Below are 19,995 nucleotides of genomic sequence, written 5' to 3'. Positions count from 1 at the left end.
GTGCACATATGGTCGTGATGCATGTGCCTGGTGTACCCCCATCAGATGGGTATTCATGATGGGTATATTAGGCTTCGTATATTTTACCCCAGTGTCTTTTTGAGGGCATGCATTGCTCTCTCACCCAATAATAATAATAATAATGATAATAATCCTTTCTACAATAGATTCAAGGCCTGAAATTTAGGGGTGGTAATAGTCAATGCTAGCATGGGTTGGACGGTTCGACCAGGGTCTGGGAAGCCTGGAGGCTGCACCAGGCCCCTGTCTGATCTAGCAGTGTTTCTACAGCTGGATGCCCTTCCTAACACCAACCACTCTGAGTGTAGTGGGTGTTTTTTACATGCCACCGGCACAGGTATCACAATTACAATTTCCATTTGATTTTTATTTTGATGTTGATGTCTCAGTGAGTCTCCTCAAGCACAGCAGGTCGCCCTACGATCCAAGGTAAGCACAGCAGGCCGTTCTGCTATCAAAGGTACTTTGGATGGGCTGGAAGAAAGAATTTAGTAAAATAAGCTAGTGTTAGGAACATAAATTTTGACTAATATTTGGTGAAAGATTTTAATTCAAAATTTTTGAAAACAAGACCTTTGTACTACAGAGCCAGAGGTGGTTTCAGCTGGGTTGGTATCAAAAGGGTTAAAAGCAATGATAATAATGATGACGATGTTGATGATGATATCTCTGTAAATAGTTAAGTTAATTTTTTGGCTCAAAAAGCAAAAAGCAAGGCCATGTAGGGGGACATGGAGTTATGTACAGGGTGGTGTTCATGCAAAGAGTTCAGGCCATTTCTGGTCAAGCGAGACTTTGAACCGAGCGGTCGTCGGCATCTTCACTATCTCGTCCTCCGGCAGCTTATTCCACGGATCCGCAACCCGGACAGAGAAAGCCCCTCTCCTTCGATTGAGATGAAATCGTCGCAGATAGAGCTTTTCGGAGTGACCCCGCAGCCTGTTTGGTCTGTAAATCTGTTTGTTTGGTTTCTCTTGTAGGTCACTAAACTGAAGTATGTGGTGATCCCAGTAGCGACTAAGGATCTGGACCAGTTTATTGCAGTTAGCAATGTGGTGAGTTAATCTTTGTAGTGAATGCTTATAGTTTCTCTTTTACTATCTTTTAATCCATTAATATCCAGAATATTCTGTAAAATGTGATACTCTTTACTCTTTTACTTGTTTCAGTCATTTGACTGCGGCCATGCTGGAGCACCGCCTTTAATCGAGCAATTCGACCCTGGGACTTATTCTTTTGTTGGCCCAGTACTTATTCTATCGGTCACTTTTGCCGAACTGCTAAGTAACAGGGACATAAACACACCAGCATCGGTTGTCAAACAATGTTGGGGGGACAAGCACAGACACACAAACACACACATGCATATATATATATATATACATATATACGACAGGCTTCTTTCAGTTTCCGTCTACCAAATCCACTCACAAGACTTTGGTTGGCCCAAGGCTATAGTAGAAGACACTTGCCCAAGGTGCCACGCAGTGGGACTGAACCTGGAACCATGTGGTTGGTAAACAAGCTACTTACCACACAGCCACTCCTGCGCCTCTTGTTTTTTTTCCTGTTATTTTAAATTAATCATGCATTATCTGGTAGCTTTGAGAGTTCAGTGGTGTGATTGCGTATTTTTAGAATGACATTATAGGCTAGGTGTGAGAGGCTGGATGTGGCCAGTTTGAACATAAAACAGAATATTTGGGCTGAACGTGGCCAGTTTAAATGCTAAATGGTTAAGCCTCTTTTTTTCATTGTTTTGAAAGAAATTCTCATGTCACTGCAAACATCACACAAAGGATGGAATTTCATACGACAAACACTGCTAGTTAAGGGGAAAATCATAGATTTTGATACATAGATTTTGAAAATCTATGATTTTCCTCTTTCACTCTCTCTCTCTTTCTTTCTTTCCTTCTCTCTCTCTCTCTCTCTCTCTCTTACTCAGTTGATCATTCTCTCTCTCTTTCTTTCCTTCTTTCTCTCTCTCTCTTACTCAGTTGATCACTCTCTTTCTTTCTTTCTCTCTCCCTCTCTCTTTCCTTCTCTCTCTCTCTCTTTCCTTCTTTCTTTCCTTCTTTCTCTCTCTCTCATTTACTCAGTTGATCACTCTCTCTCTCCTTTCTTTCCTTCTTTCTTTCTCTCTCTCTCTCTTACTCAGTTGATCACTCTTTCTTTCTTTCTCTCTCTCTCTTTCCTTCTCTCTCTTTCCTTCTTTCTTTCTCTCTCTCACTCTCTCCATTTACTCAGTTGATCACTCTCTCTCTTTCTCTATCTCTCTCTCTCATTCACATGCTAAATTTCTGTTTATCTCTCATTCACTCACTCACTCATCTATCTCTTCCCAACCTCTCATTCATTCTCATTCTTTCATTCTCATTCACTTATTCTGCCTCTCTTTTGTTGCTCACTCACACATTCACACAATCTCTACTTTCACTTTCTACCTCAGATTTTCTCTCATCCTATCTCTCTTTCCCTCTCTCATTCACCCTTTACTTCTTTCTCTTACACTCCTAAGACTGGTTATACAATGGAAACTGGGTGAAGTTCATGCAACTAATACACTATCTGTTATAAGTATATTGTGACTGTGTGTATATATATAATATATATATATATATATATATATATACTCTTTTACTTGTCAGTATTTGATGCGGCCATGCTGGAGCGCCGCCTTTAGTCGAGCAAATCGACCCGGGACTTATTCTATCGAAAGGATGAAAGGCAAAGTCGACCTCGGCGGAATTTGAACTCACAACGTAATGCAGACGAAATACCGCTAAGCATTTCGCCCGGCGTGCTAACGTTTCTGCCAGCTCGTCATAGACATACCACTGAGTCAACAACTATGTCCCAATGGTCCACTGGGACACAGAAATACTGGAGGTGCTAAACAACCTGTTGAGAGACCATAATGGATCCCTAGTTCTTGTTAGAATATCTGTCTTGGATATATTTCTCTGATATAAATCCTGTAGGTTGTTCAGCTTCTGGTCATCCCAAACAGCATCGGCCAATAGGAAGAATACAATTCTATCTGTGCCAAATCCAATTTCTCTGGTGTTCTTTGTGTGTGTATGTGTAAGATGACTCCGAACATGACAATGCAGCTAGCTTATGTCTGTCTGTCTGTCTAATGAGTTTCTGTCTCCAAGGTTCTGGTCAGTTTGCGACTATAGTAGAAGACAGTTGCCAAAGAAATGTGGATGTTAAATGATGATATATGCATATATACATGTTTGTGTATGTACTATATACATATATCTCTCTTTACTCTTACTCTTTTACTTGTTTCAGTCATTTGACTGCAGCCATGCTGGAGCACCGCCTTTAGTCGAGCAAATCGACCCCGGGACTTATTCTTTGTAAGCCTAGTACTTATTCTATCGGTCTCTTTTTGCCGAACCGCTAAGTGACAGGAACGTAAACACACCAGCATCGATTGTCAAGCAATGCTAGGGGGACAAACACAGACAACAAACACACACATTATATATATTACATATATACGACAGGCTTCTTCAGTTTCCGTCTACAAATCCACTCACAAGCATTGGTCAGCCCAGGGCTATAGCAGAAGACACTTGCCCAAGATGCCACGCAGTGGGACTGAACCCGGAACCATGTGGTTGGTTAGCAAGCTACTTACCACACAGCCACTCCTGCGCCTACCATATATATAGTATATATATGCATATATATATGTACATATATATGTATATATATGTATATATACATACATATATATGTATATGTATATATATGAAAAGGTGGCAAGCTTGCAGAAACATTAACACACTGGGCAAAATGCTCAGCGGTATTTCATCTGTTGTTACGTTCTGAGTTCAAATTTCGCTGAGGTCAACTTTACCTTTCATCAAGTACCAGTTACACACTGGGGTCGATGCAATCGACTTAATCCCTTTGTTTGTCTCCTGTGTTTAGCCCCTAGTGGGCAATAAAGAAATAACATATTATCTATATATCAATGGCAAAATGTCTGTCTGTGTGTGTGTCCTTTATACAAATCCACAACTTTTCAGTTAGAGGGCTCGTACTTTCTATGGTCATTCAAAACCGTCCAAGGGTGGGTGCACATCTTTACATTTCCCCAGTCACCCCGCAAATCTCTCTATATATAAATGGCAAAAAATGTGTGTGTGTGTCCTTTATACAAATCCACAATTTTTCAGTTAGAGGGCTCGCACTTTCTATGGTCATTCAAAACTGTCCAAGGGTGGTCGTGCACATCTTTACATTTCCCCAGTCACCAGGCAAAGCCATTAAAAAATCAATAGAAGTGACTTTTTTGTGAATTTTTCTATCCAAATCCCAATCAAAATGCCTGAAACTTGATATGCCAATTGAATGCCAGCTAGCTGCATGTGATTGGTCGGAGATTTGGACAGTACTTGCGTGTATGTGCGCACGCACACAGCTGTATATGCATGCATTAGTATATATATACATATATTAGTTGTAAGACACCTGCTGTTTTCGTCCTGTTTTTACCATTATTGCTTTTTGTATTTCATTTTTGTTTTTTGTATTCATTATTGTTTTTGTATTTTATATTCGTGTGGCATCGTCTGTTTTTCTGTCCCTATTTCGTATACATTCGATCCTTCTTCCAAGAAATCTAATGCCCGCAGCTTAGTTTTTCTAATGCTCGTAGCTCAGTTTTTCCTGGGGGCTGGCCGGATCAGAGCGATCTCAAGATTAATCAGCCGAAATTGCTACGATGATCTGGTTCTTGACTGAAGATTGAGGGCTTCGAATGTCCCGTCCGTGTTTTTTGTATCGTCTTCTAAGTGTTTTGCGTTCTTGTCCCAGTTTGTTTTTTTCTACATATAATAATATATATATATATATATTTAATAGAATCTCTGTCTTGTGTTCTATTGTAGCACTCCGATTCTTGGGTCTGTGGTTGTAAAATTCCTGAAGGTAAACAGCGTTGGTAAGTAATGGCTTCAATCTTTCACCTGTCTCATCGTTACTTGTTTGTTCCTTCTCGAGCCATGCCTGGCTCATAAGGGCCGGTTTCCTGGTTTCCTTAGCGAAAAGGTTCCCCACCTGGACTGGTCACCGGTCTGTCGCAGGTGAGCTGCAAGATGCAGGAGGAAAGAGTGAGAGAAAGTTGTGGCGAAAGAGTCAGCAGAAGTTCAAATCTTTTCGGTTTGAACAGCAGTTTTTTAACATAATTTCTAGGTAACTAAAAAATTTCAAACCTCGTATACTGGTAGAATGTGTTTATAAAACATCTTTTTCTCTTGGCTTTATAGAGAAAATTCTATGGTTTGTAAGATATTTGTTGTTTTTTTCCTTCAATTTCTGCAATTTCAACCAATCAATGACGTGTATTGAGGTAAAAAACATTCTGTGCCGTATGAATATGTCCCTTGTTTGAGAAACAGATTGGGTTTATTTACATTTGTGAAGAAAAAAAGATATCCTTCCCCCCACCCCTAACCCTAAAACAAATTGAAATGCAATAGATCGATACTAGGGTCATAATTATGGGTGACAATTTCATATGACAGCTCTAGAAAAAACTGCCGTTCTAACCGAAAAGATCCGAAGTTTGCCATTACCTTCTGCCAGGGCCACATGGAGCTTAGGTGTTTCGCTAATAAACACACACATTGACCGGTCTGAGATTCGAACCCGCGATCCCTCGACCGCGAGTCCGCTGCTCTAACCACTAGGCCATGATCCACGTCATCGTTAGTGGCAACATCATTATTGTTATTGATGCTGCCATTTACTCTCATAGACATCATCTTTACATCATCATCATCCTCATCATCATCGTTTAACGTCCGCTTTCCATGCTAGCATGGGTTGGACGGTTCAACTGGGGTCTGGGGAGCCCGAAGGCTGCACCAGGCCAGTCAGATCTGGCAGTGTTTCTACAGCTGGATGCCCTTCCTAACGCCAACCACTCCGAGAGTGTAGCGGGTGATTGTATGTGCCACCGACACAGGTGCCAGACGAGGCTGGCGAATGGCCACGCTCGGATGGTGTTTTTTATGTGCCACCGACACAGGTGCCAGATGAGGCTGGCGGATGGCCACGCTCGGATGGTGTTTTTTATGTGACACAGGTGCCAGACAAGGCTGGTGGACGGCCATGCTTGGATGGTGTTTTTTATGTGCCACCGACACAGGTGCCAGACGAGGCTGGCGAACGGCCACGCTCGGATGGTGTTTTTTATGTGCCACCGACACAGGTGCCAGACGAGGCTGGCATCACCTTATCATTATCCTTTCCTACTCACTTTCCTCTTCATTATCATCATCATCATCATCATTGTCATCCACCCCCTTTTCCTCATGATTGTTATCATTAATACTGTTCTAATTTTCATCATTGTCATAAACCTCGTCATCTCTCTTCAGGTCTCAATAAACTGTAAATCTATCATCAGAGTTTCAATTCCTGGTTACACCCATTTTAATCTCTCATTCCTTTTTCTTTTAATTTTTTTTTATTCTAGTGACACATGCACTAATCTTGCAGACAAGGGACATGCTCTACTTCCCAGGAACTCCAACAAAAAGGTTTGTTATTTTCATTTTTTCTATTGCAATTAACACCTTTTTAAAGAAATTTATTACTTCCTAACCATGAGGTTCACTTCCACTGCATGGCAACCTGGGGAAGTATCCTCTACTATTGCCCTGGGCCAACCAACTCTTTGTGAATTGATTTTGGTAGGCAGATAAGGCGGCGAGCTGGCAGAAACGTTAGCATGCAGGGCAAAATGCTTTGTGATATTTCGTCTGCTGTTATGTTCTGAGTTCAAATTCCGCTGAGGTTGACTTTGCCTTTCATCCTTTCGGGGTCGATAAATTGGGTACTTAGTTAAGTGTGAACTTTTGTGGTACCAGAATCTTTAGTTTCCTACCATACATGGACTGACTCTGTTTTTTGTTATTTTCTTCAGCATTGCCCCCTAAACACTTGGATCCTTTGGGATCATTAAAAAAAAACCTTCATTATTATTATAAATGTGATGAGCTGGCAGAAACATTAGCATGTTGGGCAAAATGTTTAGCAGCATTTCATCTGTTCTGAGTTCAAATTCTGCCAAGGTTGACTTTACCCTTCATTCTTTCAGGGTTGATGTATTCGACTAGCCCTCTCCCCCAAAGTTCCAGGCCCTATGTCTATAGCAGAAAGGATTATTATTATTATTATTATTATTATTATTATTCAGTAGTTTTATTTTTTATAGCGTGCTTTCACTTCACTACCGAGCGCAGCTCTGTGTGCCTTGGGTATGTGCTGTGATTTGTTGTGATGCTCTGATGGCTATTGTATGGAAAGTGTTCTGCGTAGGATGTGTGCAGTGCCTAGTAGTGCAATTTTCTGTATGTTATATGTGTTTGTAAGTCCTGTATTATTATTATTATTATTATTAAGGCAGCGAGCTGGCAGAATCGTTAGCACACTGGATGAAATGCTTAGCGATATTTTGCCTGTCACTATGTTCAAAGTTCAAATTCCGCCAAGGTCGACTTTGCCTTCCATCCTTCCAGGGTTGATGAAATAAGTACCAGTTATGCACTAGGGTTGATGTAATCGACTAGCCCCTCCCCCTCCCCCGAAGTTTCAGGCCCTGTGCCTATAGTAGAAAAGATTATTATTATTATTATTATTATTAGGCACAGGAGTTGCTTACCAACCACATGATTCCGGGTTCAGTCCCACTGCATGGCACTTTGGGCAGGTGTCTTCTACTATAGCCTTGGGCTGACCAAAGCCTTGTGAGTGGATTTGGTAGATGGAAACTGAAAGAAGCCCGTTGTATAATATGTATGTATATATATATATATATATATATATATATGTGTGTGTGTTTGTGTGTCTGTGTTTGTCCTCCTAACATCGCTTGACAACTGATGCTGGTGTGTTTATGTCCCCGTTACTTAGCAGTTCGGCAAAAGAGACCGATAGAATAAGTACTAGGCTTAACAAAGAATAAGTCCTGGGGGGTCAGTTTTCTCGACTAAAGGCGGTGCTCCAGCATGGCCGCAGTCAAATGACTGAAACAATTAAAAAAAAAAAAAAAAGATTATTATTATTATTATTATTATTTTTATTGTTGTTTTTGTTGTTGTTTCGTTTCAGTATGTTCTGCTAGAAGTTTCTGAATTGGCTGAGTATTCTCACATCATTCTTGTCATTGCACCAAACCTTCCTCCGGTAAGTCTATTTTTTTTCCTCCTGGCAGTGAAAAATAAGGGCAACAGTGAAAAAAAAAGGGGTAGTCAAGGGTTCAAAGGGTTAAAAAGATATCAATGCTGGATTCATTAATCTTGATCCTATCAAATCTGTGATTAGTTCCCATGGCACCACCACCACTACCACTAACTAATACCACCACTTAACGTCTCTGCCTGCACCATTGCTACCACCACCACCACCACCACCACCACCACCACTGCTGCTATTGCTGTTGATGCTACCAACACTACCACTATGACACCACCTCCTCTACCATCATCACAGAACCACCACCACTAACACCACCATTACAACCATCACTACCACCACCATTACAACCATCACTACCACCACCATTACAACCATCACCACCACCACCACCATCACTGCTACTATTGCTGTTGATGCTACCAACGCTACCACTATGACACCACCTCCTCTACCATCATCACAGAACCACCACCACTAACACCACCATTACAACCATCACTACCACCACCATTACAACCATCACCACACCACCACCACCACCACCACCACCACACCACCACCACCACCACCACCACTGCTACTATTGCTGTTGATGCTACCAACGCTACCACTATGACACCACCTCCTCTACCATCATCACAGAACCACCACCAGTAACACCACCATTACAACCATCACTACCACCACCACCACCACCACCACCACCACTGCTACTATTGCTGTTGATGCTACCAACGCTACCACTATGACACCACCTCCTCTACCATCATCACAGAACCACCACCACTAACACCACCATTACAACCATCACTACCACCACCATCATCATCATCATCATCATCAACACTATCAGCACCCTTGTTGTCAGAATTCTCACTATCATTACTGTCATTATATGTTGTTGGCTCCACCATCACCACTACCGTTGCCATCACAACCACCGCCACTACTACCTCCATCACGGCATCCCTCCTACAACCATCACCACCACCACCACCACTACTACCCCCCCGGCCCTACTCTTACCCCATGCCAACACTGCAACTACCCACCCTGCCACTAACATCAGCCCACAAGTACAACTATCATCATCATCATCATCCTAATCATCATCATCATCACCATCATCATCATCATCCTAATCATCATCATCCTAATCATCATCATCATCACCATCATCATCATCATTCTAATCATCATCATCATCATCATCATCCTAATCATCCTAATCATCATCATCATTATCATCATCATCATCATCCTAATCATCATCATCATTCATCATCCTAATCATCATCATCATCACCATCACCATCATCATCATCATCACCACCACCACCACCACCACCACCACCACATTACCTGCAACATCCACCCACCACTACCACCATCACCTTCACCCCAACATTAACTGCTGTAATATATTCTGTAATATATTTATGGTTTCTGCTATATTTTTTTTGTAGTTTTTGTGTTTTTGTAGTTTCCATATATATATATTTTTATTATATTTTATCAGATTTTTTGGTTCTCTTTTTGTATTCTGTTTTATTATTCTATTTTTATTTGTTATTTTTTTTTTTGGGAGTTTTTTTTTTCATATTTCCTTGTGAATGAGGATATACTAGGAATATTAAAAAGTGTGTGAATGAAATGTAAGGTAGATAAATGGACAGATAGGGAGATAAATAGTGGGGAGAGAGAGAGACGGTGGGGGTGCAGGACGGGGGTGTTGACAGATATATTAGGTAGAGAGGTTGGTTGGGGTGGGGTGGAATAGATGGAAGGGAGAAAGGATGGGTGGTTATGTGTGTGTATGTGCACGCGTGTGTATATATAAACACGCATGCATAAATATATATACACCTATACATATGTGTATACATACATGTGTATATATATATACACACACACACACACACCACTCATGCACACATACATTATATATATACACACTCATACACACATACATATACATACAAGTGTACATACACACACACACACACACACACAACACATATATATATACACTCATACAAATACACACAATACACACACGCATACACTATATATACATATACACACATATACATACAATACACACACATATGTACACACACAGAGAAGAATCCATGTATACACACACACACACACACACACAGAAAGAAAGAAAGAGACATGAATACACAAGTTAATAGGTTGGTAGGTAGGTGGACAAACAGACAGATGAATAAGTAAATGGAGAGATACATCTGTGGGTAGATGAATGGATTGATGGATAAATAAATGTATAGATAATTGAATAAGTTGGAGTCAATAAGGAGGAGTACAGAGGAACATTTTATTTGTTATCACTACAATTGTTTCCACGCTATGTAGTTCTCCAGGTTTGCAGGTATTTGGTTATGTAACCATTTCCCTGCATTATGTGATCTAGTTTCGTATCCTCAAATCTGAGAATTTGAGTTTACAGAACACAGAATCAATATATATATATATATATGCCAGTGCCGATCCGAATCGTGGCCGATGCCAGCGCCGCCTCGACTGGCTTCCGTGTCGGTGGCACATAAAAACACCATCGAATCGTGGCCGAAGCCAGTGCCGCCTCGACTGGCTTCCGTGCAGGTGGCACGTAAAATGCACCAATCCGACCGTGGCGATGCCAGCCTCGCCTGGCACCAGTGCAGGTGGCACGTAAAAAGCACCCACTACACTCACGGAGTGGTTGGCGTTAGGAAGGGCATCCAGCTGTAGAAACATTGCCAGATAGACGGAGTCTGGTGCAGCCTTCTGGCTTCCCAGATCCCCGGTCGAACCGTCCAACCCATGCTAGCATGGAGAACGGACGTTAAACGATGATGATGATGATGATATATATATATATATATATAAATATATGTATATATATATATCACCTGAGGAAGCACAACTAGATCTCATAATGCAAGGAAACGGTTACATAACCAAATACCTGCGAACCTGGAGAACTACATTGCTTGGAAACAATTGTAGTGATTACAAATAAATGTGCCTCTGTCCGCCTTCTTGTTGACCCTGACTTATTCAATTATCCATACACACACCACAGAAGCCCCAACACAAATCTGGCAGTACGTATAATGCTACTGCTGGATAGCACTGGGTGAAATCTGAAGGTGGACAAGCTTTATACTGTACTCTACTAAGTTCTTACTAGAATATAACCTAAATATATATATATATATATACATATATATATATATATATATATATATAAGTTTAGCAAAAATTTAGATTCAAATGAATATGGTACTTAATTTAGATGCACCAGAATTTTGTATGGTGTTATCCATAAAATCTGTGAGGTGATTATCATCAAAATAAGCAACAAGAATGACTCCGGTAATTTGGTACGATCGTTTCGTACTGATCATTTTATTAAATGTTGTAAGTATTACAACAGATTTAAGATGATGAGTACTCAGCATCTTAAATCTGTTGTAATACTTACAACATTAATAAAATGATGTAGTACGAAACGATCGTACCAAATTACCGGAGTCATTCTTGTGCTTATTTTGAGTATATATATATATATACGACCTCGAACACACAAGTGCAAACAAGGGAGTCAGAGAAAGGCAGAATGCTACTTATATCTGAACCACTACTACAGAATATTCTTTTAAAAAAAAATTTTCTTCTATTTTTTCTAAATTTAATTATTTAATCGTTACAGTTGAAAAGTCTCAAAATGGACCGAAAAGGTACTGAAGATTCACTATAAAATTATCTTAGCATTTTCTATTTTTGACTTGTTTTTTCATATATATATATTATATATATATTGGAAGGTTTGGAGATGATGTACAGGTATTTTATATTAGAAGAAATGAGGTACTCAGAAATTCGGATGGTTTATATTTACAGATATTTATGTGTATATTACATGTTTTTATACATCAACTTTGAAAACCCCACTAGAATGGGAGAAAGCGCTAATATATGATCTAAGTTATATGATGTATAAAAACATGTAATATACAAATAAATATTTGTAAATATAAAACCATCCGAATTTCTGAGTACCTCTTTTCTTCTAATATATATATAGGTAGATAAATGTGTTGGTAGATAGAAACATAGGTGAGTTGATTGTTATATACCTGTTTATCAAATTATCTATTCACATATCATACTACAGATGCTACATAAATACTTGTCTATCTATATGTGTGTGTACTTTTACTATCAGACAATTGCAGGAAAAGTGCATTGAACAGAATCTTACCATGATGCACCCACCCTCTTTGCAAGGAGTGGCTGTGTGGTAAGTAGCTTGCTTACCAACCACATGGTTCTGGGTTCAGTCCCACTGCGTGGCACCTTGGGCAAGTGTCTTCTGCTATAGCCTCAGGCCGACCAAAGCCTTGTGAGTGGATTTGGTAGACGGAAACTGAAAGAAGCCCTACTTGTTTCAGTCATTTGACTGCGGCTATGCTGGAGCACCGCCTTTAATCGAGCAACTCGACCCCGGGACTTATTCTTTGTAAGCCCAGTACTTATTCTATCGGTCTCTTTTGCCGAACCGCTAAGTGACGGGGGACATAAACACACCAGCATCGGTTGTCAAGCAATGCTAGGGGGATGAATAGACACACAAACATACATGAACACATATATGTGTGCATGTCCACGTCACTTAGCGGTTTGGCAAAAGAGACCGATAGAATAAGTACTGGGCTTACAAAGAATAAGTCCCGGGGTCGAGTTGCTCGATTAAAGGCGGTGCTCCAGCATGGCTGCAGTCAAATGACTGAAAGAAGTAAAAGAGTATATATATAATATTATATATATATATATATATGCATAATAATTAATAGTAGGGAATATAAAATTCCAGACTTACAGGGAAAAATTCAATTTAGCAATACTAAATCAAATTTCACAATATATAACATATGTAAATAATTAAGAGATGAAGCCTATATTAAGTAATCCAATTAATAGTGAAAGATATTATCTATAATAAATCATATAGAAAGATTTAAATAAATCCTCTATTATCGATAATATCTTTCACGATTAAATGGATTACTTAATATAGGTTTTATCTCTTAATTATTTACACACACACATATTAATGGATGGAAGCACTCCGTCGGTTACAACGACGAGGGTTCCGGTTGATCCGAATCAACGGAACAGCCTGCTCGTGAAATTAACGTGTAAGTGGCTGAGCACTCCACAGACACGTGCACCCTAAACGTAGTTCTCGGGGATATTCAGCGTGACTCTAAGCGAGCAGGCCAACAGGAGAAAGAGTGGTGAAAGAGTACAACAGGGGTCACCACCACCCCCTGCCGGAGCCTTGTGGAGCTTTTAAGTGTTTTCGCTCAATAAATACACACAATGCCTGGTCTGGGAATCGAAACCGCGATCCTGCAACTGCGAGTCCGCTGCCCTAACTACTAGGCCATTGTGCCTCCACACACACACACACACACACACACATATATATATATATATATATGTCTGTTTTTGTATATGTTTGTGCCTGTGCTCATCCCTCCCACATCGCTTGACAACTGATGCTGGTGTGCTTATGTCTTCTGTCCCCGTAACTTAGCAGTTCAGCATAAGAGACCATGAGAATAAGTACTAGGCTTACAAAGAATAAGTCCTGGGGTTGATTTGCTCGACTAAAGTCAGTGCTCCAGCGTGGCCGCAGTCAAATGACTAAAACAAGTAAGAGAATTAGGAGTGGCTGTGTGGTAAGTAGCTTGCTAACCAACCACATGGTTCCGGGTTCAGTCCCACTGCGTGGCATCTTGGGCAAGTGTCTTCTGCTATAGCCCCGGGCCGACCAATGCCTTGTGAGTGGATTTGGTAGATGGAAACTGAAAGAAGCCTGTCGTATATATGTATATATAATATATATATGTGTGTGTGTGTGTGTTGTGTTTGTGTGTCTTTGTCCCCCTAGCATTGCTTGACAACCGATGCTGGGTGTGTTACGTCCCCGTCACTTAGCGGTTCGGCAAAGAGGACCGATAGAATAAGTACTGGGCTTACAAGAATAAGTCCCGGGGTCGATTTGCTCGACTAAAAGGCGGTGCCCCAGCATGGCCGCAGTCAAATGACTGAAACAAGTCAAGAGTAAAAGAGAAAAAAGAGAGAATATGAGGAGAGAGAGAGAGGGAGAAAGAAAGAGATCAAATACCAGAAAACTAAAGTATGTTTTATGTGAAACACTATGGTGTATATACAGTACTAGAGATGAGATGAATAATAGAGAGAAAGAGAGAGTTTTTCCCCATCTGCAGCACCATCGACAACAGATTCAGCTTGTATCAGGAAAGTAAGATGGAAAATCCAATAATAAGAAGTCAAGTGTTTTTGAGAAAAACTAATGAAATCTTTGATCCTGCTGTTGTTGTTGTTCAGCGTGGATGCGTTTACGACTGTGAATTCCCTTTTGGTGAAGAGAAGAAGAGAACCATAGTTGCTTGTTTAATCACATTTCTGACTCCATTTATGTAAGAGATCTTTTATGTGGGATAATATAAATCGTGTTAGCTTCGGCAGATGTGTTGGACAATGACAGAGCAAGCAGACAATGATACATAAGTAAATAAACAGGCATGTGTACACACACACACGCGCACACGCACACGCACACACACACACACACACACATAAACAGACACGTACACACACACACGCACACACACACACGCACACACACACACGTACACACACACACGTACACACACACACACATACACACACACGTACACACACGCGTACACACACACACACGCGCATGTACACACACACACATGCGCATGTACACACACACACACATGTACACACACACACGTACACACACACACACGTACACACACACACACACACACGCACACACACGTACACACACATGTACACACACGTACACACACACACGTACACACACACGTACACACACACGTACACACACACACACACACACACTTTCTCTCTCTCTCTCTCACACACACACACACTCTCTCTCTCTCTCTCACACACACAAACACATATCTTATGGATATGGATAGGCAAGAAACCTGATAGTCTGATATGTCAGTGCATGTATATATGTATATGTATATATATGTTACATATACACATATCTGTACATATCTATCTGTCTACCTACCTACCTACCTACCTACACACACTCACTCTAATATGCATGTGTTTATATGTAGGCGTAGGAGTGGCTGTGTGGTATGTAGCTTGCTTATGAACCACATGGTTCCGGGTTCAGTCACACTGCGAGGCACTTGGGCAAGCGTCTTCTACTATAGCCTTGGGCCGACCAAAGCCTTGTGAGTGGATTTGGTAGAGGGGAAACTGAAAGAAGCTTGTTGTATATATATATTATATATATATATATATATATGTATGTGTGTTTATATGTTTGTGTGTCTATTTGTCTCCCCCAATATCGCTTGACAACCGATGCTGGTGTGCTTATGTCCCCGTAACTTAGTGGTTCAGCAAAAGAGACCAATAGAATAAGTACTAGGCTTACAAAGAATAAGCCCTGGGGTCGATTTGCTTGACTAAAAAAAGGCAGTGCTTCAGTCAAATGACTGAAACGAGTAAAAGAGTATATGTATATATATATATATATCATCATCATCATCGTTTAACGTCCGCTTTCCATGCTAGCATGGGTTGGACGGTTCAACTGGGGTCTGGCGAGCCCGAAGGCTGCACCAGGCCAGTCAGATCTGGCAGTGTTTCTACAGCTGGATGCCCTTCCTAATGCCTCCGTGCTGTGGGCACGTAACAAACACCATCTGATCGTGGCCGTTCGCCAGCCTCGTCTGGTACCTGTGTCGGTGGCACATAAAAAACACCATCCGAGCGTGGCCGTCTGCCAGCCTCGTCTGGCACCTGTGTCGGTGGCACATAAAAAACACCATCCGAGCGTGGCCGTCTGCCAGCCTCGTCTGGCACCTGTGTCGGTGGCACATAAAAAACACCATCCGAGCGTGGCCGTCTGCCAGCCTCGTCTGGCACCTGTGTCGGTGGCACATAAAAAACACCATCTGAGTGTGGCTGTATGCCAGCCTCTATATATATATAGATATTTAAATAGATTTAGTTATATACTAGAATACCCATTCCATCAAAATTTATGGTTTTTCAAATGGAATGCATTAAAATTTATTTAATGCACTGATATAACATACATTCACTATAGCTGATATAGGCATATTTAATAGGATTAATTAATTTTTTATTGAAAATACTTCAAAGGATTTGATCTGAAGTGAATTCAATACAAAATATTTTAATATTGTATCGAAGTTAAATCAACTTCATTTAGTCATTGAAGATTTTTCCAACTATTATTTTATTTATCACTTGTGAGCCTGCACTGTCAGAAATCATTAGCGATTCAGATAGATATCAAATGTTGTTTCGTGTTTGTGATTTATGCCGAGGAATGTGGAGAAAGACTGTGCATCGTGTGTGTGTGTGTGTGGTGTGTGTGTGTATGTGTGTATGTGTGTGTGTGTGTGTGTGTGTGTGTGTGTGGTGTGCGTGCGTGCGTGTGTGTGTGTGTAATATCTTCCAATGGGGAAAAGGAAAAAAGGTATATGTTAAAAAACTGCGAGCTGGCAGAAACGTTAGCACGCCGGGCGAAATGCGTAGCCGTATTTCGTCTGCCGTTACGTTCTGAGTTCAAATTCCGCCGAGGTTGACTTTGCCTTTCATCCTTTCGGGGTCGATAAATTAAGTACCAGTTACACACTGGGGTCGATATAATCGACTTAATCCGTTTGTCTGTCCTTGTTTGTCCCCTCTGTGTTTAGCCCATTGTGGGTAGTAAAAAATAGGTAGGTAGGTAGATAGATAAATAGATAGCTAAGAAGTGATACATAGATTGATGGGTTTGTGTGTGTGTGTGAGAGAGAGGAGAGAAGGAGAGAGAGAGCGTTAAGAGTAAGAGTTAGATGGCTAGGTAGATAGATATATGCTGAAAGCAAAATAAATACACACATACACACACACAAGCATTTGCATATGTGCATACACACCAGTACATGTGTATGTATGTATACACACGCATACACATGTACATACACACACACACACCACACACACATACATAATATGCAGGTATGCAATGCACAGCCCTTTATACAGACAGATGATTAGATAGCGATCAGTAGATTAAGATACAGATATATTACAAAAAAAATCCAAATCAATGGTGAAATATATAGAAATATTAAGAGAGAGAGAGATGGAAATATAAATAGAAATAAAGAAAATTTCTTTTGAAAATGGTTTGTAAAGAACCATCAATAGAAATGGTTTCTTTCTTTCTCTATTTTTCTTCTTTTTTTGTGTTTTAAAATTTTCTTGTTGCTTCAGGAGTTAAAATAAGACACATGGCAGAAATGATTTGTGTGAGGTGTGGGTAGAGGTGGGTGAGGGGAGGGTTTGCTACGTGAACAAAGTTTTGAAAAAAATTTATTCAAATAATATAAAGCATTATTTCTCTCTCTGTCTCTCTCTTTCTCTCTGTCCTCTTGTTATTTATACCTTCCCATTTAATCATGTATTTGTATATATACTGTATGTATACAGAATAATGCATATGTGTATGTGTATATATATATATGTGAACTTTAAGTTAGTTAAAATGTGTTTGTGATATATTTCAACTTCTAAACGCAAATTCGCTGCATTTATCACAGAGAAAAATAATTCTCTTTTATGGTAAAAGGTGTGAAAACACCATATCTACCTCGTGTTCCCTATCGGATTCCTTGATGCAGTATTTCTGGCTCTTTAGCCTTCCTCAATGGGAAATACCAAAGAGAGGTAACTCTGAGCAGGTTTAAAGCTTTATCTTTAACTAAAAACAGTCAACATCGACCGAGCATTGTTGGACTGCTTGTGTGTACATAATATATATATTTGGTTGAAACATATCTAAGTTTTATGTGGCCATTTGCCAGCTCCGTCTGGCACCTGTGCGGGTGGCACGTAAAAAGCACCCACTACACTCGCGGAGTGGTTGGCGTTAGGAAGGGCATCCAGCTGTAGAAACACTGCCAGATCAGACTGGGTCTGGTGCAGCCTTCTGGCTTCCCAGACCCCAGTTGAACCGTCCAACCCATGCTAGCATGGAAAGCGGACGCTAAACGACGACGACGACGACGATGATGATGATGATTTCGATGGGTGAATGAATTATCCTATGTTTACTGTTAACATGGAAAATTTCTTTCCTGATGAGAAGATTGCATCTTACACCGTTTATTCTTTTGGAATAAAACCATGCTGTCTTCGAAACATATGTCGAAAGTAAAGGAATTTTATTAACATCTTCGTTCAACTCCATTTATTTATTTATTCATATGAGATATATATATATATATATATATATATACATACATATATATACATATATATATATACGATGGGCTTCTTTCAGTTTCCGTCTACCAAATCCGCTCACAAGGCTTTGGTCGGCCCGAGGCTATAGTAGAAGACACTTGCCCAAGGTGCTACACAGTGGGACCGAACCCGGAACCACATGGTTGGTAAGCAAACTACTTACCACACAGCCACTCCCGCACCTATTTGGCAAGGTAAAAAAAAAAAAAAAAGGACTATCCTGAAATATAACATTATATCTGTTTCAACACATGGTTTCACATCAGGAATCTTGCAAAACCAATACATAAACATGAAGATTATGTTTTAAACCTTTTAATACCAGTCCAGCCGGCACCTATCTGTAGTTCTACGATACAAACTTCCCGTCTAAAGTGATTTAAATTAAAATCTTCCATCAAAATTATATTTATTTATGTTCCAAACACCATTTTAATAACGACAGTTATTTTACTAAATTCTTCATTACTTTGTAAATTAATTAAAACAAAGCCAGTATATTTCAATTCAAATGTGGTAAGAAAATAGTTAATAATGCCAAAGTTGTTTATTTTACTAAATTCTTCATTTTCAAAATTAATTGAAATAGAGACGGTGTATTTCAGCAGGAATATGGTAAGGAAATTGTTAAGAATGACAAAGTTATTTTACTAAGTTATTCATTCATCATCATCATCATCATAGGCCCAGGAGTGACTGTGTGGTGAGTAGCTTGCTTACCAACCACATGGTTCCGGGTTCAGTCCCACTGCGTGGCACCTTGGGCAAGTGTCTTCTACTGTAGCCTCGTGCCGACCAAAGCCTTGTGAGTGGATTTGGTAGACGGAAACTGAAAGAAGCCCATCGTATATATGTATGTATATACACATTATATATATATATATATATATATATATATATATATATATATATATATGTGCGTGTGTGTTTGTGTGTCGGTTTTGTCCCCCTAGCATTGCTTGACAACCGATGCTGGTGTGTTTATGTCCCTGTCACTTAGCGGTTCGGCAAAAGAGACCAATAGAATAAGTACTAGGCTTACAAAGAATAGGTCTTGGGGTCGATTTGCTCGACTAAAGATGGTGCTCTAGAATGGCCGCAGTCAAATGACTGAAACAAATAAAAGAGTAAAAGAGTATCTAACATCCATTTCCCTTGCCGGAGAACTTGTTTAACCAATTACCCGAAAATATGTTTATTTATGCTGATGTTACCCCCTTGATTTGAAAGGAAGAAAATCATAAATTCTTTGAATTCAAAAGGTTTGTTGAATCTATTTATATGAATCTACCAAAA

At 40.1% G+C, this 19,995-nt stretch overlaps 1 protein-coding gene across 2 annotated transcripts in view; it reads left to right on the top strand.

Moving 5' to 3' along the window:
• Positions 1 to 19,995, top strand: part of LOC115223978 (GPI inositol-deacylase) — a 246,082-nt gene that overhangs the window by 61,025 nt on the left and 165,062 nt on the right. For both annotated transcript variants that reach the window (XM_029794744.2, XM_029794743.2), the window contains exons 14-17: positions 1,002 to 1,076; positions 4,935 to 4,987; positions 6,527 to 6,590; positions 8,164 to 8,238. In XM_029794744.2, coding sequence (XP_029650604.1) covers positions 1,002 to 1,076; positions 4,935 to 4,987; positions 6,527 to 6,590; positions 8,164 to 8,238 — 267 coding nt within the window. The remainder of the gene's footprint in view (positions 1 to 1,001; positions 1,077 to 4,934; positions 4,988 to 6,526; positions 6,591 to 8,163; positions 8,239 to 19,995) is intronic.

The sequence above is a fragment of the Octopus sinensis genome, linkage group LG24 (genome assembly GCF_006345805.1).
Source record: "Octopus sinensis linkage group LG24, ASM634580v1, whole genome shotgun sequence".
Taxonomy (NCBI): domain Eukaryota; kingdom Metazoa; phylum Mollusca; class Cephalopoda; order Octopoda; family Octopodidae; genus Octopus; species Octopus sinensis.
Note: the sequence above shows the minus strand (reverse complement) of the source record. Positions and strands in the feature narration are given on the sequence as shown.